Genomic DNA, 27094 nt, shown 5'->3' on the forward strand with positions numbered 1-27094 from the left:
TTTAAATGATGTATCAGATATTGTTTACATAGTCTTTGAACAGATATTTTCCAATGTAAGCCCTAAATTTCCAACGCTAACCCTTACGACAACATTAAACTTTGCTGTTTGACGAACTTTGGCTCATTTGCAGAAGATTAAAAATCTTTCTTGACCGTCGTATCAGTTTTGGGATTGAAAGTCAGGTCAGGACAATCCCCAGAGAAAATTAAAGAGCCTGAGAGGGACTGTGGAGACAAAATAAGTAATTCATGCTCATAATTTGCTTCTACTTTGATCGACTGAATGACAAGAACTGAGTAAAAGAAGGTAAGGACTCAAACGCACAAGTCAGACACAAGACAGGTCTAAAAGAAATCTACGAATCTAAGTCTCTTTACTGGAGAGGAGAAGCCAGGTTTCTAGAAAATTTGGACAACACCCAGAGAAAATGATGGACCCCAGGGGGAACTATGGAGAAAAAGATAACTATTTCATGCTCCTGATTTAATATTCTCTGCTCTCGATTTAGTAAATCACGCTCTCAAGAGTCCTTGCTTCAACTTTTATCTACAGAAGGACAAGAACTGAGTACCACAAGGCCTCAGGTTTCAAAAATCGAAGTGTCTTTACTTGGACTAAAAGGGGTCTGTAAACGAGAATTAAAAATTTTTCTTGACCGTCGTTTCAGTTTTGGGATTGAAAGTCAGGTCAGGACAATCCCCAGAGAAAGTTAAAGAGCCTGAGAGGGACTGTGGAGAAAAATAACTAATTCATGCTCATAATTTGTGCTCTCAAGACTCCTTGCTTCTACTTTGATCGACTGAATGACAAGAACTGAGTAAAAGAAGGTAAGGACTCAAATGCATGAGTCAGAAATCAGAATCTAAGTCTCTTTACTTGGAGAGGAGAAGCCCGGATCCTAGAAAATGATGGACCCCAGGGGGAACTGTAGAGAGAAAGATAACTATTTCATGCTCCTGATTTAACATTCTCTGCTCTCGATTTAGTAAATCACGCTCTCAAGAGTCCTTGCTTCAACTTTTATCTACAGAAGGACAAGAACTGAGTACCACAAGGCCTCAGGTCTCAAAAAATCTAAGTGCCTTTACTTGGACAAAAAGGGGTCTGTAAATGAGAAAACGAGAAGCCAGTCAAACACAGCAGGCTGAGGCAAGCTCCAAAAAACTGGGCTAAAGTCGCACATTGAGCGAACGACCATTGGGAATGGCTGGCGCCGGCGTCACGGGGGACGAAGACGAACTGGGACAAGAAGAAGGGAGGACGCAGACTAAATACACTAGGACATGGGAGACGATGAGACATAGGTTCAACACATTTAATCTGAAACAAGAGAGAGAGTTAGAGCTTCTAAATAAAGAAAACATGACACAGGAAGTCAAGCAGGACAAGACACTGGACTTACTGCAGTTGTATACTCACAATGAACATATCGGATGCAAGTCCAGTTACAATTTTACCTCTAAAAAGTGAAGAATGGGTTAAATAATGAGGCTGCACTGGGAATGGCTGGAGCCGGCGTCACGGGGGACGAAGACGAACTGGGACAAGAAGAAGGGAGGACGCAGACTAAATACACTAGGACATGGGAGACGATGAGACACAGGTGCAACACATTAGGGTGGGGCAGATAATCACAGTGAGGGGGAACACAGGAGGGCAAGAAGTTAATCTGAAACCAGAGAGAGAGTTAGTTTCCAAATAAAGAAAACATGACCCAGGAAATCAAGCAGGATGCACAATGAATATATCGGATGCAAGTCCAGTTGCAATTTTACCTCTTAAAAGTGAAGAATGGGTTAAATAATGAGACTGAAGATTGTGACTGAGGCTGAATCTCGTGTTCATGTTAAATTCACGTCTCAAGTTATTTGAGGGAGTAAAATATGAGCATAAATGATATAAATGATGAAGAAGAACTGTGAAAATACCACCCAGGTTGTCCTTTTTAATAACAGTAAATATTTTTAATACATCAGTTCATTATATCCCCTCTCTTACTATATAAGTCCTGATTTAATCCCAGTAAAACCAGTTAAAACTCAACTTTAAGCACATTGTTTGGTTGAGCTTCTGGTTTAATATCATTATATTGTTGACGCTGTTTTCACCTTAATTATGTAAGACTCTGATTGTTTATTTATTTATTGAGAAACAATGTAATGTGAGTAAATTTAGCTGATAATGGATCATGGTGCATAATAAATACTAAAATTAAAGAAAAAAGTGCAGTGTGTTATTGGAAAATCACAAATCCACCATCGATCAGAGCAGAAAGACTCATCAGTCGACCTGCTCAGTACGACAGGAGAACATGATATATATATTTATATACATTATAAATACAAAACACAGCTGATAGACGACGGACATCAGCTGTGTGTCTGTTAGCAGAGAGGGAACATCAGCGGAGAAAGAAACACGTCCCGATAAACACATTTAAAGTCACACAATCCAGTCATCTGCATAGAGAGAGAGACTGTGAGCAAGCAGCGCAGAGTGACGAGGCTTTTTCTCACACACACACACACACACACACATACACACACACACACACATACAGAGCACAGTGCATCTGGCGTGTTCACCTCAGCTGCAGTCAGCTGAGTTATATAAGCCAACCAGCCCACATAGGTTCACAGAGCCACACAGCGCTGCAGAGATCTGATGAAGGGAGAGAGTGTGTGTGTTTGTGTGTGTGTGTGTGTGTGTGTGTGTGTGTGTGCTGTTAAAGTAAGCAGAAAAACAGCATGAGTGTGTATGTGTGTGTTTTGTTAACGCACAGCAGCGATGGGGAGGGAGAGAGAGACGGAGAGAGAGAAATGAGAAGTGTGGATGATTTTAGACGAGTGTGAAACATGATGAAAGTGAAATGGAGACAGCGAGGTGAAACATTGAATATTGAACTGAAAACCAGAATAAAATGTGAAAGGTTGAGAGAGAATATGAAAGAAAATACAGAAGAATATACGGTGAAATATGACTGTGTGAGTGTGACAGATGAAAATCAGCAGAGTTTGTCTTACGAATGTGTCAATATATCTTAAAATCAGAGAGAAAAAAACACCTTTAACTCTCCTGTTGTCCTCTTGTCAAGGAAGGGAGGAAGGGAGGGGGAAAGGAAAGGAGGGAGGGAGGAATAAGGAAAGGAGGAAGGAAGGAAGGAAGGAAAGCAGGGAGTAAGGAAGGAGGGAGGAAGGAGGGAAGGAGAGAAGGAAAGTAGGGAGGGAGGAAGGGAAAGGAAGGAGGAAGGAAGGGAGGAAAGAAAAGAAGTAAGGGAGGTAGGAGAGGAAGGAAGGAAGGGAAGAATAAGGAAGGAAGGACGGAATAAATGAAGGGGGAGGGAGGAAGGAAGGAAGGAAGAAAGGGGGATGGAGGAAGGAAGTGAGGAAAGAGAGAGGAAGGAAAGAAGGAAGGGAAGAAAGAGAGATGGAGGGATGGAGGAAGGACAGACGGAAGGAAAGGAGGAAGGGAGGAACAGTCAAAACAGACGGGGTCAATGTGACCCGGAGGATGACACGAAGGTTAAGTCAGAAATTGATGGAAGTTTAAAAACCAGAATTTCCAACTTTTGACTTTAACGACTTTGTCTTTAGGAAACATTGAGAAGGAGGCGAATGTGCTGTAAGTAAAAGTTTGTCAGCATTCGTCTCTGTAACTGATGAAGAGTCTCTTTACCGCCTACCTTTGTCTCAGAGAAATCAGTCTTCATGATTTAAAAGGCCTCTTATCAAACTTTGAGGGCTTGGATAGCAGCACTTAGGAAGGAAAAAAGAGAAATCATCATGAAAGACGTAAATCTCTAAGTTCTGAAAGGAAAGTGAGCTTTAATTTTTTTACCCGGTGATCCAATTTATAAGTTTGATCTAAAGCAGAGGTGTCAAACTCATCTTCATTCAAGGGCCACATACAGCTCAATTTGATCTGATGTGAGCCGGATCATTAAAAAGATGGAAGGAAGGAAGGAAGGAAGAGAAGTCAAGAAGGAAGGAAGGAAGGAAGGAAAGAAATATGGAAGGAAAGAAATATGGAAGGAAGGAAGAACAGATGGAAGGAAGGAAGGAAAAGAAGACGGGTACGAAAGATGGAAGGAAGGAAAGAAGAGAAGTCAAGAAGGAAGGAAATATGGAAGGAAGGAAGGAAGAACAGATGGAAGGAAAGAAGGAAAAGAAGACAGCTACGAAGGTAGGAAGGAAGGAAGAAAGAAAAGAAAGAAGGAAGGAAGGAAGGAAGGAAAAGAAGACCGGTATGAAAGATGGAAGGAAGGAAGGAAGGAAGAGAAGTCAAGAAGGAAGGAAGGAAGAAAGGAAGGAAATATGGAAGGAAGGAAGAACAGATGGAAGGAAAGAAGGAAAAGACAGGTACGAAGGAAGGAAGGAAGAGAAGAGAAGTCAAAAGGAAGGAAGGAAGATAAGAAAGAAGGAAAAAAGACAGAAAGGAAAGTGGGCCGGATTGGACCCCTTGGCGGGCCAGTTCTGGCCCACGGGCCGCATGTTTGACACCCCTGATCTAAAGTCTGTGTTTACAACTGAAGAAGAGTTAATTATGTATTCATGTTTTAAAAGCTATGACAACGGGGGAAATGAATCATTTTGACAATTGTATTTTTCGACATGTGTTCAACAAAAAAAACTAGAAAATTGATCAAAGGTCATAAACACACAAGAGAGAGGAAAAAGTATTTAGATCAAACTTTAGAAATCAGATCTACAGAAAAACAGGAAAAAACAATATATCATCTCACTTGCCTTTCGGGGCTTCCATAAATCATCAGAGCAACACAAGAGAGGAAAAAGTAAACACCCCTAACCATTGTAAAGAATAATAAATGATTCATGAAGGAGTAAAACTGTAAAGACCATAAGGTTTGTTTTTAGCTTATAAGCGTAGCACCAGATTGTCTTTTTATTGTCCTCATGTGTTTCTTGCTATTTTGTCATATTTTTGCATCCTGGTCCTGAGAGATGTAATTTCATTCTACTGTATGTGTTTATTATACATGTGAATAAAATTACCTTCACCTTGATGATGATGATGATGATGATGATGATATGAGGCTTCAACCATCATGAGTTAGTCAAATAAAGTGGATATTATCTGACTAACTTATAACTATGGTCTTTTTAATCCCCCTTTTGTGCCTGGATGGTTGATGTTTTTCTGACTTTTGACACTAAAATGACTTTGAAAAGATGTTGATCTGATGTGACACACTGTGACGCTTCATATTAGCTTCAAATAAACTTTTAAATACATTTTTGTGCAGAAGGAGGACTGGAGGATTTTTCATAGACTGTATAAAAGAAATGGACGTAACATCCGTGACGTCACCCATTGGTTTGTGGACTGCTGCTCTGAAGCCAATAGTTTCGGATCTGGGCAGCGCCATCTTGAAAATTTCAGGTGCATGCTGGGAAAAATTAAAACACGGATTCTACTTATATGGGCATGAGGCGGAGCGGGGAGGTTGCTATGGTTACGAGGGCTGGATCTTGAGGACATTGGGCCATCAACCTGTCAATCAGGACGTAGCCACGCCCTAATGCATACCCTGCTTTTTCACAAAAGTGAGGGAGGGAGGAAGGGGGAAGGAAAGGAGGAAGGGAGGGAGGAATGAAGGAGGAAGGCAGAAGGGAGGACGAGGGAAGGAAGGAAAGAAGGAGGGAAGAAAAGGTAATAAAGAAGGAAGTGAGAGTGGCGGAGTTTAGCTCAGTGGGAGGAGCGCCTGCCACATGTGTTGAGGCTGTAGTCCTCGCTGCAGGCGACCCCGGTTCGAATCCCGCACTGAGCGGTCCTCTCCTGCGTGTCATTGCCCCCCTCTCTGCCTCCTGTTTCCTGTCCATCTCTACTAACCTGTCCAGTAAAGGCAAAAAGCCCAAAAAAATATATACTTTAAAAAGGAAGGGAGGAAAGAGAGAGGAAGGAAGGAAAGAGAAGGAGGGAGGACAGACGGAAAGAAGGAACAGTCAAACACATAGGATCAGGAGAACGACAGGAAGGTTTAACACTTTAATGCTCACGTGTGTCACATCTGTTTCTCTTTATTTTCACCTTTTTATTCTCCGTCTCTGTGAAGAACCGTCGCTCCGATAAATACTGCATGAACAGCACTCTCCTCTCCCTTTGCGTCACTAAACACAGGAATTGTTTAAAAGAGTGGAAATAAAAAATAAATCAATGAATAATATACGGTCCGCTCCGATGCTACAGTGGGTCTCTAAATATAACCTGGAGTGCTCTCTCTCTCTCTCTCTCTCTGTACACTTGATTCAATCGGCTCCGTCGTTGGATGAAGTGAGAAGAGAGCGAAGATACATTTCTGCTCGTCCTCTGTCTGTCAGATGAAAGCGGGTATAGCTAAAGCAGGGGTGTCAAACATGCGGCCCGTGGGCCAGAACTGGCCCGCCAAGGGGTCCAATCCGGCCCACTGTCCTTCCGGTCTTCCTTCCTTCCTTCCTTCCTGTCTTTTTTCCTTATTTCCTTCCTTCCTTCCTTCCTTCCATCTTTCTTTGCTGTCTTCTTTTCCTTCTTTTCTTCCATCTATCCTTCCTTACTTCCATATTTTCGTCCTGTCTTCTTTTCCTACTTCCTTCTTTTCTTCCATCTATCCTTCCTTACTTCCATATTTCCGTCCTGTCTTCTTTTCCTACTTCCTTCTTTTCTTCCATCTATCCTTCCATACTTCCATATTTCCGTCCTGTCTCCTTCCTTCCTTCCTTCCTGCCTTCCTTCCTTCCTTCTTTCCTTTCTTCTCTTTTTTCCATCCACCTGTCTTTCTTCCCTTTCTTTCATCTTTTCTTCCTGTCTTCTTTTCCTTCCTTGCTTCCTTCCTTCCTTCCTTCCTCCCTTCCTCCCTTCCTCCCTTCCTTCCTTCCTTCCATCTTCTTAATGATCCGGCCCACATCAGATCAACTTGGGCTGAATGTGGCCCTTGAATGAAAATGAGTTTGACACCTCTGAGCTGAAGGCTTAAAATGTAAATGAAAAGCAGAAGTTCTCTCTCTCTCCCAAAAATGGTATATATCCACTGTGAGTGCAGGAGGGAAGGTGATTAACTGAGATTCATTATTCAACATCTCCGCAGTATGGAAGATTTAGGCTGTAAATGTGTCACTCTGTCCGCCAAAGGCAATTCATTACCTGCTCTCTCTCTCTTTTTTTTTTTTGTGTGTTTTAGTTTCTTGCTATATTAATCATTTCTCAAGAGAAGGGGCACCGCTATTTTAAATTTAAAAAATGTGGTTTCATTTTGAAGTGTTTTTTAGTCAGGCTGGGCTGAGAGGAAAAAGAAAGATAAATGTACGGGGGAAGTGTAGAAAAAAAAAAGATTAAAGAGAAGACGGACGGATGGATGATGGGAAAAACAGGGACAGATGGGGGGCGATGTGGTGATGAATGTGTTTAACATGATCGCTTCTCTTTTTTTTTTCTTTTTTTGTTTTTTGCAGGAACGTCACGCTGACAGTCTGATACAAAATCAGCATTACCAGGTCTGTACAGCCATCACAGCTTCATGTTTGTGTGTGTGTTTGTGTTGAAGTCTGCATGTCTTTCTAACTCATTTCAGTTAAACCTGCATGTGACGACATTTTCACAACTTCAAAAAGGCAATTTAGGGGTTAAAGGGATAGTTCGGGTTTTTTGACATAAAGTGGTTTGACATCCTCACCATCAGTGTCGTGCATCAGCAGTGGCTTTACCCCCGCTGTGTCCTTCCTTGAGTTCTGGCCCGCTTTCGGTGTTGAAGAAAGTAGTTCCGGCTAGTTTCTGGGGTCACAAAGATAAAGCGTTTTGCTTCAAAAAACAATATATGTTCAAAAGAGTAAATACATTTGCATCACAAAATCGTCCATAAAAAAAGTCAGACCTCACAAGCACCTGGCACTATTTTCCCTCCCTTCATATCACTGCGTGCTGCCGCCTGCTTACAGCTTTGTGACCCCAGAAAGTAGCCGGAACTACTTTCTTCAACACCGAAAGCGGGCCAGAACTCCACTCACAGGACGCAGTGGGAGAAAAGCCACTGTTGATGCACGACACTGATGGTGAGGATGTCATACAGCTTCATGTCAAAAAACCCGAACTATCCCTTTAAGACACAGTTTTAAGGTTAAGGTAAGAATTTAGGTTCAGTTTAGGGTTCGGGTTCGATTTAGGCCTTTAGTTGTGATAGTTCAGGTTAGTGTTCGAGGCTTGAGATGCACAATGCCAGTAAATGTCCTCACAAAGATATAAATGTGTGTGTGTGTGTGTCAGAGTCCTGCAGGGGTTTAAATTGATGGTTCGGTGTAATTTCGACCTAGTGTCATATGCACCATGAGGTCTATCTAGCCGTTCATTTTCATTTGGTCGGAAAATAGTGGAGTTAGAGCTATCAGCCGAACGGCTTAGTACAGGCGCTAACGGGGCCACCAGTGTATCTGGTAAAGGACCCCACTAATAATGCCTGGATTGTTATCAAACTTCAACAGTAGTACAAATAGGCTCTTTACTCATAAATCGATGCATTACACCAGGAGTTTATTAAAATAACACTTACCTGATGGCTTTTACTCCTTTTACCAGATACACTGCTGGTCCCGTTAGCGCCTGTACTAAGACATTCAGCTGATAGCTCTAACTCCACTAATTTCCGACCAAATAAAAAGGAACCGTTGAGGTGGTGTTTAGATGGACCTCATGGTGCATATGATGCTAGGTCGAAATTACGCCGAACCATCACTTTAAGTTGGTCCAAACCCTCGGTGGTTCATTCACAAACGAGTAACTTGAAACCCGAGAAGATGGAGTCTCTTGTGATCTCATGACTCCAGCTGCCTCGTTGGGTAAAGTTGGACTTTTGAAATCAGGTCAAAGTTAACTAATAGAGTCAATTAAACTCAGATGCTTTAATTAAATCTTTTCAAAAGCAACTTTATGTATCTTATAACTACTTTTTTATGTCTTTAGCTTCATTAGAGGAATTTAAAACCTGCTTTTTATCAGCAGGAAGTAAGCGGATGTGCTCTCAGCATTGAAAGTGAGAACTTTTATTTCCGTTTTTGGGGTATTTTTAGAGTCTTAAAAAAAAAAGCTGTCCTTTAATAGAAGTTAAAGTGGGAGAAAGCACTTTTTTACAAACTCCTCATCATTTGTCTTCATAAGAAAACAAAAAACAGTGTACTGTATTTGGCAGCCGTGACCGTCATTTTGATGTCCAGCTTTTGGGTTATTTTTTTGTTTTTTTTTTGTAGGAATTTGTACATCAAATCATCCGAGACCGATCTCTTGTATTTTGACACCTCAGCTCTGGCAGCGACGACAAAACGCAGGAACGCCAGTACTTTTGTGTTTTGGCAGCGGCGATTGTTATTTTGATATTCGTCCATGTTTTTAAGGATTGTTGTAGGAATCTGTCCTTCACTTATAACGGACTCTGTGTGTGTGTGTGTGTGTGTGTGTGTGTGTGTGTGTGTTTGGCAGAGGCGGAGAGTGACAGCATGCCAGACCGTCCTGTTTGGCAGTCACAGGTGTTGACTGTGGGAGGATGCAGTGTGTGTGTGTGTGTGTGTGTGTGTGTGTGTGTGTGTGTGTGTGTGTGTGTATTTCTGTGTGTAAGGGTTTGAATTACCACCCACTGATCACCAAATGCTGGTGAAATTTGTTTTTGGTCGTTAAATCAATAAGGGTCAAATGCTTCATTGGCTGATTACTTAATGAGACAATAAAATTTAAATGTTGTGCGTCAGGTTGAATATGGACCCACTTTTTATAATAAACCAGCAAATTCAACCTTTTCATACTGGTCAGGTCCAATTTGACCCATTTTGACAGATGCTAAAACATCCAAATGTCTTTTATTTTGAAATTCGATGACTTTTCCTAAAGTGGGCAAAAATACACAAAAAGGAAGGAAGGACGGAAGGGAGGACAGAAGGAAGGAAGGAAGAAATGAGGAAGTAAAGGAGTAAGGAGGGAGGGAGGAAAAGAGGAAGGCAGTAAGGAGAGAAGGAAGGGAGGAAGGAAGGAAAGGTGGAAGGAAGAAAGAAGGGAGGGAGGGAGGAAAAGAGGAAGGAGAAAAGGAAGGAAGGAGGGAGGAAGTAAAGGAGAGAAGGAAGGAAGAAAAAGAAGGACAGAAGGAAGGAAGGAAGGAAAAGAAGGATAAATAGAGAAGGATAGATAGAAGGAAGGAAGGAAAGAAGGACAGAGGGAAGGAAAGAAGGAAGGATAGATGGAAGGAAGGAAGGAAGGAAAAGAAGGATAGATGGAAGGAAGGAAAAGAAGGACAGAAGGAAGGAAAGAAGGATAGAAGGAAGGAAAGAAGGATAGATGGAAGGAAGGAAGGAAAGAAGGACAGAAGGAAGGAAGTAAGGATGGAAGGAAGGAAGGAAAGAAGGATTCTATATATTACAATAAATACACAGACTGATGGGTGGTTGTAACATCCCTAAAAAGAAATAATATATAGAAATATAGTCCCAGTCAATCAGATTAGAGTTTAATAAAGATAGCAATGATTATTTATATACTGTAGCAACACTGGGCCTGCAAAGTCCTAAAAATGTCCTTTTATAAGTTTATAAGCCAGATCCATAATTCTGCGACTCCATTTTCAAATAATGAAACAAGACAAAAAATGACAAAAAGCATTTTACTGTTTAATAATTTAAATAGTGATACTGAATAATCCATTATTATCCTGAGGGGGATTTGTGTCTACAGCAGGCATCAAACACACACACTCCGATTACACAGAGATGTAATAAACAGTGACAATAACGAGCATAGTAAATAAAAATCCACCAGCTTCAAGCACCCAAAAAAAAAAAAAAAAAAAGCACACACACTCCGACCACATTGAATCAGTGAGTGAAAAACCAAAGATGGCAGCAGTTCAAGACCCGCAAGTAAAGTGAATATAAATTACAAAAATCGATTGCTGCTGCAGTGGCGGTAAGTAGAATATAATAAATACAATGGCTGTGTCAGAAATCACTCCCTTATTCACTAATTCACTACTTCACTACTCCCTCACTGTATAATACACTCTATAAATAGGTCACCAGGATGTCAGACAGTCAGGAGGTCAGATTTTAAGAAGGCGACTATTCAGTTGATCTTTCGTCATTTGGTCCAGCATCTGATTTCTTACTCTTACTTATAAACTTTTCTGACACTGAGCGTCATGATTTAGCAGCTGTAGCTGTCAAGTGAGAAGGAAGGAAGGAAGGACAGGTGGAAGGAAGGACAGAATAAAAGTGAGGAAGGAAGAAAGAAAGGAAAGGTTAGAAAAGAAGACAGGGAGGAAAGATGAAAAGGAGAAAGGAATGAAGGAAGGAAAGATGGAAGGAAGGAAAAGAAGACAGGAAGGAAAGATGAAAGGAAGGAAGGACAGGTGGAAGGAAGGGAAGAATAAAAGTGAGGAAGGAAGAAAGAAAGGAAAGGTTAGAAAAGAAGACAGGGAGGAAAGATGAAAGGGAGAAAGGAATGAAGGAAGGAAAGATGGAAGGATGGTGGAAGGAAGGAAAAGAAGACGGGGAGGAAAGAAGGAAGGATGGGTGGAAGGAAGGAAAGATGGAAGGAAGGGAGGATGGATGGAAGGAAGGTGAGAAGGAAAGACAAGGAGAAGGAAGAAAGGACAGGTGGAAGGAAGGAAGGAAAAGAAGGTAGGCAGAAAGGAAGGAAGGACAAATGGAAGGAAGGTGAGAAGGAAAGATGAGGACAAGGAAGAAAGGACAGGTGGAAGGAAGGAAAAAAAGACAGGAAGGACAGTGGGCCGAATGGGACCCCTCGGCGGGCCGGTTCTGGCCCACGGGCCGCATGTTTGACCCCCCTGACTTAGGTAGTAAATAAGGAGTGATTTCAGACTCAGACAATAAGTCAGATAAACTTCAGATAAACGAGGACTGTGGATTTTAGCATCTATCACTTTACATTGTTTTAATGGTCAGTATGAACAGGGCGAGTAAGTGAGCGTGTGCAGTAACCATGGTGACTGTCTTCAACAGGAAGTCATCCGGAGCCTGGTGAAGAGGTACGTGGCGGCCATGATACGCAGCGCCAAGACGGACGAGGGACTGACAGAGGAGAACTTCAAGGTGGGTGCTTTTTAAAAAACACGAGAGGGAGGGGGGGGGGGGTGTGCTGCTGTTGTCATGGTGACGGCTGCAAAATGAATCAAGCAAGCACAAAAAACAGCAACAAAGACATCCAAAAATCTACTATTAATATTTGATAGCAGTTTATCTGAAGCTTTTTTTGGTCTCTATTACAGTGTTTCTGCTAAACCCTCCTGTTGTCCTCAGGTCAACGAAGGACTAAGGAAGGAAGGAAGGAATGAGAAAGTAAAGGAGTAAGGAGGGAGGGAGGAAAAGAGGAAGGCAGTAAGGAGAGAAAGAAGGGAGGAATGAAAGAAGGAAGGGAGGTAGGAAGGAAGGAAAGGTGGAAGGAAGAAAGGAGGGAGGGAGGAAAAGAGGAAGGAGACAAGGAAGGGAGGAAGGAGGGAGGAAAAGGGGAAGGAAGGAAGGAAAGAAGAACAGAAGGAAGGAAGGAAAAGAAGGATAGATGGAAGGAAAGAAGGGCAGAAGGAAGGAAAGAAAAGAAGGATATATGGAAGGAAGGAAGGAAAGACAGAAGGAAGGAAGGATATAAGTGAGGAAAGAAGTATGGAAGGAGGAGGGAGCAAGGAAATAGGGAGGAAGGAAGGAAGGAAGGAATAGTCAAAAGAGAGACGGGGTCAATTTGACCCGGGAGGACGATACGAAGGTTAAACTATGAAAAAAAGTACAAAAATGAATTAACTTTATAGTTTTTCAGTAAATCTCATCAGTGTTGTGGTTTGATGCCCTGCAGAGCTCGTCCTGCAGGGCTCGTCCTGCAGAGCTCAGTCAGGTGACCAGCAGAGACTCTTTATTGTTTGTGTTTACACTGAAATGAACAAACAGACTTTTATCGATACCAAAGGCAGAGTTGTTCTCCATCGCTTCAAAAAGATATATAAAAAAAAGATTAAAGGATTTTTAATAACTACACCACCTGCCAGCTCCAAAGCTTCCGCCTCTCTCTCTCTCTCTCTCTCCCTCCCTATCTCTATCTAACTCTCTCTCTCTCTCTCTCTCTCACTCTGTCTCTCTCTCTGTAACTCTCTCTCTCACTCTGTCTCTCTCTTTCTCTCCCTCTCTCTCTCCCTCTCTCTCTCTCTCTCTCTCTCTCTCTCTCTCTCTCTATCTATCTATCTAACTCTCTCTCTCTCTCATTAACTCTCTCTCTCTCTCTCTCATTAACTCTCTCTATCTCTCTCTCTCTCTCTCTAACTCTCCCCCCCCCCCCCCCCCCCCCCCCCCAAAATCTACACCTCTGATCAATATCAACAGTTTAAGAGTTGATAATCCTCTAAGGTTTGTTTTTTTTTCCCCAAAATCCTCTGCAGCAGTGAAATATTTTGGAGCGTTGTTTTTTTGTTTTACCGCTCCCCGAGTCTGTTTCCCATGATGCCTCTGGAGCCCAGCTTAGTCTTTGAAGTGGAAAGTTCCTTTGGGGAGGGAGGGCGGGGCGGGGGGGTTTCATTGCAAAAACAACATCAGGTGCACATCGAGCTGAATCACTTTCACACCCTGAGAGTGCTCGTGTGTGTGTGTGTGTGTGTGTGTGTGTGTGTGTGTGTGTTTTATTGTCTGAGGAATAAAAGACACATTTGCTGGATTTTGGATCCCATGTGGCGGATCTGGAGGGAAAGGAAACAAAAAATAAAAGATGGAGTAACTTGTGATGATATTTTAAAGAACAACATGATTCTCCTGTTAGAGAGTTTAAAGAGGACAGGAAAGGTTTATACTTTATATTCTGGAGCTGGAATATATTTACATGGTTTTATGTAAGATTTTTTTATCTTATCCTGGCTCTTTATGCAGCTCCTCAGTTTTAGCTCCTGTCTCTTTAACCTTCCTGTCGTCCTCTCGGGTCAAATTGACCCCGTCTGTTTTGACTGTTCCCTCCTTCCTTCCTTCCTTCCTTCCTTCCTTTGTTCTTCTTTCCTCCCTCCCTACGACCTTCCTTCCCTCTGTCCTTCCTTCCTCTTCCTTCCTTCTTCCCTCCCTTCCTCGTTCTCTCTTTCCTCCCCCTACCTCCCTCCCTCTGTCCTTCTTTCCCCCCTCCCTCCTACCTTCCTTCTTTCCTTTCCTTCCTCCCTCCTTTCCTTCCTTCCTCCCTCCTTCCCTTCCTTCCTTCCTTCCTCCTTCTCTTTCCTCCCCCTCCCTTCCTTCTTTCCTCTGTCCTTCTTCCCCCCCTCCCTCCTACCTTCCTTCTTTCCTTTCCTTCCTCCCTCCTTTCCTTCCTTCTTCCCTTCCTCTCTTCCTCCCTCCTTTCCTTCCTTCCTTGCTCCTTTCCTTCCTTCTTCCTCCCTTGACTCAAGGACAACAGGATGGTTAAACCTGTTTAATATGTCCCCTTTAAGTTATTTATCTCATAGTTCAGTGTGTTAGAGGTGAGCAGTGAAAGTCTATGTTGGTATTTTTAGTTCATTCTCTGTAAAAAAAAAAAAACCAAAAAAAACCTGGCTGAATTCAAGCACATAAACTGAGTGAAAATAAAAACGTCCCTAGTTGGCTTCATCACTGAGCAGCTAAAGAAACACGACTGCACGGCTGGTTGAGAATCACTCAGTTCTACATGTTCTCCTTTGAGGAAACCACTGACGACAGATCATGTTGTTTATATTCCTGCAAGATTTAGAGCAAGAGAAATAAAAGGCAGAGACGATCATAACGGGCTGTAGCTCAGGGAGGGTTTCACTATCGATTACTGTGATTGGAGCCCGGCTGATACTGATATTTGTTTTGTATTTTTGGTCACAAATACACAATTAAAACTATATTTTTTCATAAGGATAACCCAAATTAGTTCATTAAAGAAGTGAGATCAAGATATGAGGGAAAAAGCAGAAAATTAGCTCAAAGTCTACAATGTCTGATGTGTTTTATGTTATTTTTTTAGTGTTTTTATCTTCATGTATGTTTGGTAGACAGAAGTCTGGTATCCTTACTTCTTTCTAACTCAACTACCTCATGTTATTTTCATTTTAGAGAAACTTTTTTATGTATATTGTAGTGCTAAACACCTTTAAATAGACTTTTAAATGTAAAATTGGTGCATTTCCTCATCAAGAATATTTATTTCTAGGATGCTCTACAGTCATTTTAACCCATTAAAGGATAAAAGGGTTTAACTTTGATATATTAACCTTCCTGTCGTCCTCCCGGGTCAAATTGACCCCGTCCGTTTTGACTGTTCCTTCCTTCCATCTGTCCTTCCTCCCTCCTTCTCTCTTTCTTTCTTTCCTTCCTTCCTTCCTCCCTTCCTCCTTTCCCTCCATCCTTTCCTTCCTTCTTCCTCCCTTCATTCCTCCTTTTCTTGTTCCATCCCTCTTTCTTCCCTCCTTCTCTCTTTCTTTCCTCCCCTCCCTTCCTTCTTTCCTCCTTTCCTTTTTTCTTTCCTCCAACCTTCTCTTTCTTTCCTTCCTCTTTCTTTCCTCCCTTCCTTCCCTCCTTTTCTTTCCTCCCTTCTTCCCTCCCTCCCTTCTTCTCTTTCTTTCCTTCCTCCCTCCCTCCCTCCCTCCTTTCCTTCCTCCTTCTTCCCTTCCTTCCTTCCTTGACTCGAGGACAACAGGAGGGTTAAGTGAACTATTTATTCATTTAGATAAAGCGATTGAACGCCGATCTCGACCGAGCCCTCCCTCTTCAGTCGCATGTTTCTCTCACTTCCTCCACTCATCCTCTCTGTCTCGCTCTCTCTCTCTCTCTATCTCTCTATTTGTTTGTCTCTTGAACTCGATCTCTCTCTCTTCACCAAGTCCTTACCCTCCTCTTCACCCCTCTGCCTCTACAAACAGGATGTTTCACCTTCCTCTCATTCGGTCATCCGTCTCGTCTCTTCGCCACTTCCCCTCCTCACCCTCTTCTGCTCTGTTTTCCCACCGCAAATATCAGATATTTATTTATTTTCAAAGCTTTAGATTAAATCCTTCAGATGAAACATTCTGTGTAATTAAAATGTTTGGCCATTTTCAAAAGGGAAAATCAGACTTTGAGTTCATTTCTGTTCTTTTTATAATCTCCTTTCATACAGTGCTGTGATTGATTTCTTGTTTTTGTGTCGATTTTGTTCCGCTTCAACTTTCTTTGATACTTTTTTCTCTCGTTTTATCTTTAATCTTTCATCCTCGTAGTTTCAAATAAGAATCAAAGGACAAATAAAGACTGTACTTTTCATTTTAGACGTTTAATAAACAACACAGCTCACAGTTTTTCTCCCTCTCTCTGTTTCCAGGAGTTGAAGCAGGACATCTCCAGTTTCCGCTACGAGGTCATGGATCTCCTCGGTAACCGTCGTCCTCCCCGGCGACACTACTCCTCCTCCAGCGAGACGATGAGAGACGACGGCGGCATGGCCTCGGAGGACGACAGCGAATCGGGTGACGGAGGAGGAGGCGGGTGCCGGAAGTCGAAGGGCGTGAGCTTCATGACACCGCTGGAGGATGACACCAGGCCGACGCTCGGAGTGTCCGCTCTGGTTCGCTCCATTTCTGGAATGACGCGGATAGAGAGAGGAGAGGATGAGGAGGGGGAGATGGAGGAAGGGATCGGATGGGGGCAGGTAGAGGAGGAGGAAGAGGAGGGGAAACCAAAGAGCAACGGGCTGAAGACGACCGTCATCCCTCCATCCTCCTCCACCACCGTCCTCCCTTGTCCGTCTTCGTCCTCGTTCTCCACTTCATTCTCCTCCTCGCTCGCCCGCACACGGAGCCGGCTCCAACGCCTCTCCTCTCCGGGAGCAAAGACGGACTCTTTCAAGCGCCTCTCCTACTTGTTCTCACGCTCCAAACGCAAAGCCCCTCCCATGCCTCTTCCCCTCCAGTCCCCGCCCTCCTACACCATCTCCGACGGGTTGCTCCGCCCCCTGGGGAGCCACAGCCACTCCGACTTCGGACTCAGCGGCGTGACCAGAAGCGAGACTCATCTGAACGAGGTGGGCCGCTCAGCCGACAACAATAACCCCTCGTTCTCGCCGCGGAGAACGAACGGGCGGGACTCGCTCCTCACGCTGCCCCTCCCGCCCCCGTGCCCCTGCCAATCCCTGCACTGTGCTTCCAACATGTCCGAGTCCAGCTCACGCCTCCTGGACTCCAGCGAGGACGTTTTCCAGGGCGGAGGCGTGGGAGGAGCTGGCGAGGGCGGCGTGGGCCGAGGAGGAGGAGGCGGCAGGGGGATGATGATGGGCGGGTGGGTGGGACCCTGCGATGATGTCATAGAGGACAGCTGTGAGGTCATAGAGGACTCGGTCACCACGCAGCTATAGGAGAGACGGATACCCGGACTGTTTTTCTTTGTTTGTTTGCAAAGTGGTTGAACACATTCGGAGGGAGAGAGACAGAGAGAGAGGCAGGGGACGAGAAACCGACGAAATCTGACCTGGAGCTCGTCTGGATGGATGATTCTGGGATTTTAAAACACTTTCGGAGCATGGAAGGAGTTCGGATCCTGAAATGGCAGACGTTTGTAAAGACACTTTGACTTGATTTCAGAACAGAAGAGACGCGTCAATGTCCACAAGAATGCAAGTTTAGCTAACGTTAGCTAAATTATAAAAGTATAATTGTGCAAATTTAAATTATTTTCAGGTTGCTGCTTTTACTTTGTGTCTCTTATGATCAGAGTAAGGCTGCAGCGAAACATTATTTTCATTAGCGACCAATCTGAAGATAATTTTCTCAAATAACCGATTAGTTGTTGTTGTTTATAAAAAGTCAGAAAAAGGTGAAAAGTCAAACTCAAATGTCTGCAATACTAATATATTCAATTTAGTATCACAGAAGACCAAATGAGCCAAAAAATATTCACATTTAAGAAGGTTAGCATTTTAATAGTCATTTAATTTGAGATTACTTTCATTAGCTTCTTGACTAATCGTTTAGTTGTTGCCTAGCAGCTTAAAATGCTTAAACATAAGTCCAGGATGCAAACTCAAATGCTGACAAACAGTCTCCAACAATGAATTGACTGCAGCTGTAGTTCAATGTTTGTGACTTGACTTCAATTATAAGATCTAATGTGCTTTTGAGTATATAATCTAAATTTGAGAAACTGTATCACAACTTCAAAATGAGAAAATCAGACCACATTAATTCAGAAAGGTAGTTTTTCATGATCAGATACGTAAGTGTAATAAATTATTTGGTATTTAAATGTATACCTTAAGTATTCAGTAGTGAGTACATTTCAAAATGTGGTAATCAATTAACATGGTAACCTTTCCCTGAGAGAGAGAAAACGTTAGCTGCTAATTAGCTAGCTAGATAGCATAAGAGCAGTTTTCGAGACTTTATTTTCACCTAGAATTTTAATTTAATAATGAATTAATACTAGTTTGCCGACTGCACATGCTCACTACTGTCTCTTTTCCTGAGCCTTCATGTTTAATGTTTTATATTCATTAAACCTTCAAAGATTAAAAGCTCAAGAGGAAGATCCACATCCATCTTCATGTGGTGTAGGAGAACTAAAGTGAACTAAATCCTCCTCAAACTGTCTTCATAAATGTCTGCCATTTCCCCTCGCATGCTAAAAAGAGAGCAAAGAAGGAGATGTTCTTTTTAAAGGAGAGCTCAAAAATGTATTCCCCTCTTTCCTCTGGGGAGATTCAAACACGCATGATTATTACGGAATTACAAGCAGCCAAAGTGACTTTCCAAGAAGGGGAGATATATATCGTCAAAAAGTTCGAGGTCAAGCTGTCTTTTCCCTTTAAAAACCAAACTTCGGAATAAAAATGGGATTTATATTAAACCACTGGGATCCTGGTGGAGCTATACCCTTAAAACTTCAACTCCAACACCTAATGGAAAACAAGACTGACTTTTACTTTGAAATTTCACAGGACAAAGCGGAATAACTTCCCCTTTAACTTTTGGATTTGATGGATTTAACTTGACTGGGACGAATCGGGAAAACGGCAACGGATCCAGCGCTGTGCTGTCGATAGCCTCTCTCTCTGTATCAACAAGGGCCAAGGAACTTTATTTTATCCTAATAACAGTTATACTAGTAATAATAATAACGATAATAATAATAATAAGAGACTTCTAATAATAATAACGATGACTATTCTGGTTTCTAAAGACTGTCTTTGCTTCTATTTGAGTTGCCTACGATATTCCGGCTTCTCGCTCAGCTCTTCCTTAATTAATACGTACACTTTAACCTGATGAATAAAAATATACGGTGATCTTTATTGGGGATGATGGAGGGATGGGGTTAGAAAGAGAAGCAGGGAAGGAACGCGGGACGTTTTCTGGAGGAACTGAGGTAGAGGAGTGAAGGATTAGATGAAGAAAGTAGTTTGCCTTTCTATCTATCTGGAAAAAATCTATTTTAAAGAGAGAAAAAAAGGGAAATTTCACCAGAATTTCATCATGTTTCTTTTTTTTTTTCTTTCTTTCTTTTTTTTTCCTTGAAGTCGCTCAGCGTGGCGACTTCAAAAGGTTGGCATGAGCAGAGGCTGCTGAATTTTACTCTCTGGTTAATATACGACTGTCAGCGGTGGAGTAGAGAAATTCTGCATGTTTGATCAAATAAAAAAAAATACAGTTACCTGCAACACACACACACACACACACACACACACACACACACACACACACACACACTCAACATATCAGCTGGTGTGATGAGTAGCTCCTGGCCAAGTGTTTTGCCCTTTTAGAAGATCTCTCCTCACTGTTTCCTTCCTCGACATAGACAGCACACACACACACACAATAACACACTCACCCCTGTGACATCACCACCAGCTGTCTTGGCAGCCGCGGAGGCAGAAAGCATCAACCCTTTCGATGAATTAACATGCCAAAATGTCACAGCGTAACCATGGCTACCAGATAACCCCCCCTTCCAACTCAACATCCTGTAATCATAATGTCACATCTAGTAAGCAGAAAGCGTCGGATGCTGTCGGGGGGGCATCTTAGGGCAGAAGCGGAGGTGCAGTTAAGTGGTTAGTGATGGTGCTCGTCTCCTTTTGTGTTTTAAAAACAATCAATTTCGTGACATTTTGCTTCCCACTAACAACAGAGGATGACACTTATGTATAAGTGGAGGTGATATATGCACCTTGTCAGGTCTACAATAATAATCTGAGGCTCTATTTGAATATTTTTACATGATTTACAGCTCAAAGCACTCCTTATTTATCTCATACTGGCTCTTCATGGAGCCTCTTAGTTCAGCCTCTCGCTCTTAACTGGCCGTTTCAGCTCCTGTCTCTTTAAGCCCCGCCCCCCTCCTCCTCCTAATGAGCCCACTCTGTTCTCATTGGCCAGCTTCCTTAACCTCCTTAGACTACTTAAACTATGCAATCAACTTTTTGTTCCTTACCTGAAATGCCAACTTCTCAACTATATCTGTAAAATGTTAAAGTGGAAATCTGATACAAACAGCAACACATGGAAAAGCCTTAGCAACCATCTTAGCAACAAAGGTAACGGGACGGACTGCCATTTACATGCATGGCAAGGTGGGAAAAAAATACACAAACAGAGCATTCAAGGCATTTCTACATATGTTAACTTCACGCCTTGGACCTTTCGACCATGTTTAACATACACACCCAACATCATGACAGAAGAAAATCACAAAAAAGCATGTTACGTCCCCTTTAACTAAGTAGTTTTAATGCTAAATCTAAGCTAACTTACTAGCTAGGTGTCAGATCAGAAGACAGTCATTTGGATTTGGAAGATAGTAGCAAACATTAACAAACTGCTAGCCAAATCCAATCCAACATTATTTGTTAAGCACTTTAAAACAACCAAAGATGACCAAAGTGCTGTATAGAAGAATAAATAAGAGACATAACAGCTCACATGAGGCCCAAAATTACATATAAAATAAAAGACATGGGTAACAATAATTATAGCCACACAATAAAAAGCAATGAAAGGACAGCATACCTGTAATTTGACTCTTGTTCAGGCTGTTTTCACAGAAGTTTCACGTCGTTTTCATAGCCATACAGGGTCGTTTAAAGACAGCGAAGATAGGCGGGCATGGCTTTCAACAAGATATTTGTCTTTGTTTCAAACCCAACATGAAAGATTATAGGCTACTGTTTTTCAGGGAATGATATCATCTGTTCTTATAGCTGCTCTGATCAATATTGACAAGCAAACAGATCATTTTTTCACCCAGCTATCTTCAGCTTCTCCGAACATTTTAGCAACTTTCAGCTCTTTTGTTTTGGTTTCCAACAAAGCAAACTTAACTCATCAATCTCTTTTACGCTTCTTTTTGTCCATCACTAAAATGGTTAACAAAGTTGGAAACCAACTCGTAAAGAAAGTGCGACATCAAGCAGCTAAAAATCCAGATATTTTACTCTCAGAATAGTTAAAATAAGGATATTAGGAGAGTAAATATTGGACTTATGTTCATCAGGTGGCCAGAAAAATGCCTCCAAATGAGTTCAAATCTCACTACGTATCTGCTGGATGTATAAATAGCTTTATCTGTTTTCTAACACAAGAAATTAAGAGTGAAGAGCTAATTAACGCAGCTATTTAGATGTGGTAGAAAATGTGATTTAACATTGAAATGATCTCGTTATCTTCTCCAGGTCTCCATCCACAATTCTGATAAATCAATGGGGCTGATCAGTTAGCTCATAGACTGCTCTCACACTGAGCAAATTGGGGTTTGAAAGGATATCGGTTCCTTGAAATTGGTCCTTCAAGAGAAATCAAATGCCAATCTGCATCATTGATACATTTTAAGTGGTGGATTTAAAGGTTCACCCGTGAGCTTTAAGGTTAGAGATCACGATATTTGCCTATTTGTGAGGATAATTGTGATTGATGACGAAGGTGAATGAAAGAAAGGAGGCCAGGTGGCAAAGAAAGTCAGTCAGATTGCACACTTCAATAAATGCTGTTGCCTAGCAGCTTAACATGCTTAAACATAAATAAATGCATTTCATATATAGGTCAATTTTACCCACTGGTGGTTATAGCCTGGATATAAATGTGTTTTTAACAATAGGGAGAACTGAACACTGTTTTAGGAGAAGTTGAGACATGAATTATTTATTAACACATAATAACATGCTGCTGAAAAACTGCAACTGGTATGTTTTTACTCTGTGGTGTTTTTTAGTCTATTATTTAATCTTTTAGTTGTCCTTAGCAACCACATGTCTCCTCTGTTCGTTGGTTGATAAAGCTCCCGCTAAACTCTCAGCCCGTGCTCTCTTTTGAACACTTCACAAAAAACACATAAAATCCTCCACATTTTGTAAAGCTTCTTGTTCCTCAGTGTATCAAACATCCACTTCAACTACAAAACACACACACACACACACGAAGATGGCAACTGCAGATAAGCTAGAGAGGAGAGAGAAAAGAAAAGAGACAGAGAGAGAGAGAGACTGAATTCTCTGGGTAACCGTGGCAACCGGCCTGCGTGTCACCACCCCATAATCACGGCCGTAGCAGTGCCACACATGCACCGCAACCAGAGGGTTTGATAATCAATCACAGTAAATCAATTGCCGTGACAACCGCGGGCAAGACACTATGGGATGTTTTGAGAGACGTCTGGGAACAATTTTAAAGGGCAAATCCGCCCTAAAATTAAAAAAAAAAAAAAACTCCAAATAATTTTTAGTATTGTCGCGCTAAATTAGAAGTTTAGTTTTAGAATAGTAGAAATAAATAATGTTGGGGGGAAGCTGATAGAAGAGTATTGATCCTTTTAAATGGTAGTTTGATTGATTAAAACACAAAGACACACAGAAACACACACAAGGGGCCGATAATAAGTCACTCTGAAAGATGAATATTGGTAATACTGTGTGTGTGTGTGTGTGTGTGCGTGTGAGTGAGAGAGAGAGAGAGAGACCCAGGACTTATTGATCCAACCAGAATCTATAATTAAATTCTGTTGAGCCCTTGATAGATAGGTATTGATTGAGATTAAGCTTGTATACGATACTGTGTGTGTGTGTGTGTGTGTGTGTGTGTGTGTGTGTGTGTGTGTGTGTGTGTGTGTGTGTGTGTGTGTGTGTATGGGTGGGTGTGGGTGGGTGGATTTAGTAGGATAGTCCCAGGCGTCATGACAACCCCCTAAATATTTTAGACTGGACTCCTTTATTCTGCTTTTACAATAATATAGAGTATAAGTATCAAAGCTAATTTGATATAGAGGCCAAATTGAGTAATTACAACTTTCGGGTTTTTGTCATGTGATGCTCACTGGTCCTTTTTTCCAGTTAATACATTTTTTTTTTCTTTCTGAGTAAAATGACTCCTCAGAATTTGATCCATTTGGTCCACTAACATTTGGAAAGTCTCAAAGAGCTGCATGATTAAATTATAATATTTTATCCCCATTAGGAATAAAGGACTGAACACAATATCCTGTTCGCCTTAACCTCATAAACTCTTCCGGATCAATCAATTATGGCTCATGTTGTTTCCTCGAACTCATCAAAACTTAAAGTTTGGCTCCACTCAAAACATATGTGCTCCTTCTTGTTCCCTCAGTTGGATCTTTGAGCTTCACTGTGCAGAGTTTGACGGTAGAAAGGCTGTTTTTAACTTTCATCTGCTGAAGGTGTGAAGCTTCTCCGAGCTCATTCATAACCAGATTTTTAAGAGGAGGAGCCTACGAGCACGATTTGTGACATCACACATAGCTCGGAGGTCAAGCCCGGTCCGAAATTCAACTTAAACAAATTTGATGAAGCCTCCAGTGCCTCCCCTTTAAAAAAAACTGACTACATGACACTTGTGGATAGTTAAACGCTGCATGTGACAGTGTTTTGGTAATAAAAGGGAAGGAGGAGAGTTGAATAGATGATGAAAGGAAGCTCTCTCTCTCTCTCTCTCTCTCTCTCTCTCTCTCTCTCTCTCTCTCTCTCTCTCTCTCTCTCTCTCTCTCTCTCACACTCACACACACACACACACACACACACACACACAGTCATAAGACCACCGACCAGCTGTGTGTTTGACTGCAGCCTCCAGTCCTCTTTAATAACCCTGTGTGATCTCGGTATTGTAAATCACTCACACACACACAGCACTAATAGTCACTGTGTGGTCTCATTCTGCCTTCAAGGCAACTGAGGACAACAGCCTTGTTCGCTGTTATAGATCTCACAGGTGTGTGTGTGTGTGTGTGTGTGTGTTAAATCCATCAGAACAAGTTGATACACACACACACGCACAGCTGTAAACATAAAACCATGTGTAGTTTTTCTCATTCGAGGCCCAATAGCTCATTAAAATTAGCTTTTTGCTCAATTTCTGACGGAAATGCTGTCTGAAGTGATTTACTACTACTGTCCTTTTTTTCTTCCATGAGCTGAATCAGCGTTTATATCGATATTGCTCATCGTCTCAGAAACATCTCACCTTGATATGTTCTTCACAAAATCAAGAACTTCTCATCTCTTTTACGAAATGCTGCAGTGAAACGACAACGCACTGTATGTCTATCTCTTAATTTCATGAATTCTCCAACTGAATCAAACACGAGACGTTGAGCAGCAGACTAGTAGTAGTAGAGACACAAAATCAACATCTGGGCAAGAAAGGTCCCCAACAAACGTTAAACACTCATAGACCTGGATATGCTTGAATGGTTATATCGAGATAACTTATATTTCACTGTATCTCATGTTTACCCACATTTACGTTATTTTTTTGACTGTTTCCAGAGCGCTAATCATTGCTAGCAGAAGCCTTGCAATGGGAATTGCGTTGCTAGTTATGTAAGAGTAAAAAGAAACATATTAACTTGATTCATGTTGTCTTCATTCTCAACAATCTCCACCAGCATTAAACCAGTTGTTAGCATCTTCAAAGCTTCTGTAGCTCCGACGTGTAGTTAGATTTTTAAGGAGGTGCACATTAGCTAAGAGTATCGCCTACAGCTTAGCTACAAAGGCTCCAAGGCTAACATCCCGCTAATACAATACTATGAATCCAGCTTTAGAGAGAGCTGTATTTACGACTAGCATGCCAACAGCTAGTCTTAAATACAGCTAACATGGCTCATAACAGTGCTGAAAACATGAAAAGAACATATTACCAATCAAAGAGTATAAATGGTTATTTTGACTTATTGTTCCTTAAAGAGGCTTCAGCTAGATTTTTAAGGAGGTGCACATTAGCTAAGAGTGTCACCTACTGTTGGCTCCAAAGGCTCCAAAGCTATGCTACACCCCCCTAGCATGCTAACAGCTAGTCTTAAATACAGCTAACATGGCTCATAACAGTGCTGAAAACATGAAAAGAGCATATAACTAATCAAAGAGTGTCATTTTGTTGCTACAAGGTGGTAAAAAATCTGACTGATTGTTCCTTAAAGAAAAAGGGCTTCAGCTACTCATCACACAGAAACTTCTCCACACACACACACACACACACACACACACACACACACACACACATATCATATAACAACATATATACAGCATCATTCAGGTTTCCCCTCTCTCCTTCTTAAAGGGATTTTGAGCTTTAAAAATAAAAAAACCTGTCCTTGTTTTTCTTTTTCTTTTCTTTTCTTTTCTTTTTTTTTGGATTTCCACATGGATGAATGTATGACTGTGTTATTTTTCTAGAACTGGACGGCTAGCGCACGTTGTTGACTCTTTAATAAAGGCATCCTTAGCAAACCTGGCTGTGGTCGGTCTCTTTTATTTCTTTAGTCCGTCCTTTCTTTTTCCTCTCTTTCCAGTATGGAGGAAAGTCATGTGATCTGTGACTTCAGTCTGCGTCCTCAGGTCAGTTTTGTCAACAGGCGTTAACTCAAAAATGAGGTATACTTTCATTTAACCCTACTGTTGTCCTCAGGTCAAGGAAGGACAGACGGAAGGAAAGGAGTAAGGACGAAAAGAGAGAAGGAAGGGAGGAGGAAAGGAGTAAGGATGGAAAAAAAGAGGAAGGAATTTAGGAGAGAAGGGAGGAAGGAAGGAATTTAGGAGAGAAGGGAGGAAGGAAGGAAAGTAAGGAGGGAGGGAGGAAGGAAAGGAGGAAGGAATTTAGGAGAGAAAGAAGGAAGGAAAGAAAGGAGTAAGGAGGGAGGAAGGACGGAAGCAAGGAAGGAAAGGAGTAAGGAGGGAGGAAGGAAGGAAGGAGGAGGTAGCAAAGAAAGAGGGGAGGAGAGGAAGAAGGAAGGAAAAATTAAAGAGGGAAGAAGGAAGGAAGGAACAGTCAAAAGAGATGGGGTCAATTTGACCCGGGAGGACGACACAAGGGTTAAAAAGGAGAGATCGAGCTAATCAAAGAAACAATTTGAAAAAAAGCAAGAATTGCTTTGTCATGTGTTTTTTTTTAAATGCTTCCCCACTTCTTGCTTCATCACTGGAGGTGAAAACGTTGCCTGTAGCAGCATCCTCTATTTATTACACCTGTAATTTGAGCTAATCATCCCACTAAACTCCCACACGTCTGATCTGGAGCCAAAACACCTGCTACGTCTGAGTACGGGTCTATGAAGAGAAGCTGAAAAAAAAAAATACAATTAAAATCAGAAGTCAGACTTTTAACAGGAACGCTCGCTGGCTCTGTCTGTCTGTCTGCCGCAGCTCTGACGGTTATTTTTAGACACGTTTGGAGACGAGGACTGACTCTGAAGCTGCAGTTACACTCACACTGTGTTTCACTCTGATGGAAATCATTCAAATTCAAAGATTTCAGGTTTAGATGGGATGTGATCGAATACAGTGTGGTTTACATGCAGCGATGCATTTAATCGGAACAGCTGTGCAACATTCATACGTTCATCTTCAGTATTATCTCTTCAGCCCATGTTTTTATTATCTCATAGTTCAGTTTTACTTCTGATTGGTTTATGAAAAGGTTTAAACTGCCCCTCTGCAACCAGCTGAATCAGTTTAGGAGTTTTTAATCCTGATTGAGGAGTTTAAATGGAGCGTTTTGATTCAATTTGAGCTTTTAAACCTCCTGTTGTCCTCGAGTCAAGGAAGGAAGGAAGGAAAGAAAGAAAGAAAAGAAGGCAGGAGGGAAAGATGGAATAAAGGGAGGAAGGAAGGAAGGAGG

The 27094-nt window shown here is 41.8% G+C and overlaps 1 protein-coding gene across 1 annotated transcript in view; it reads left to right on the forward strand.

Moving 5' to 3' along the window:
• The window catches only part of trpc5a (transient receptor potential cation channel, subfamily C, member 5a), a 97173-nt gene extending 79842 nt beyond the window's left edge, over nt 1-17331 (forward strand). Inside the window, exons 15-17 of the mRNA XM_053343779.1 lie at nt 7449-7490; nt 11988-12077; nt 16303-17331. Of these exons, the coding sequence (XP_053199754.1) occupies nt 7449-7490; nt 11988-12077; nt 16303-17331 (1161 nt within the window). The remainder of the gene's footprint in view (nt 1-7448; nt 7491-11987; nt 12078-16302) is intronic.
• The last annotated feature ends 9763 nt before the right edge of the window (nt 17332-27094 follow it).

The sequence above is a fragment of the Scomber japonicus genome, chromosome 22 (assembly GCF_027409825.1).
Source record: "Scomber japonicus isolate fScoJap1 chromosome 22, fScoJap1.pri, whole genome shotgun sequence".
NCBI lineage: Eukaryota > Metazoa > Chordata > Actinopteri > Scombriformes > Scombridae > Scomber > Scomber japonicus.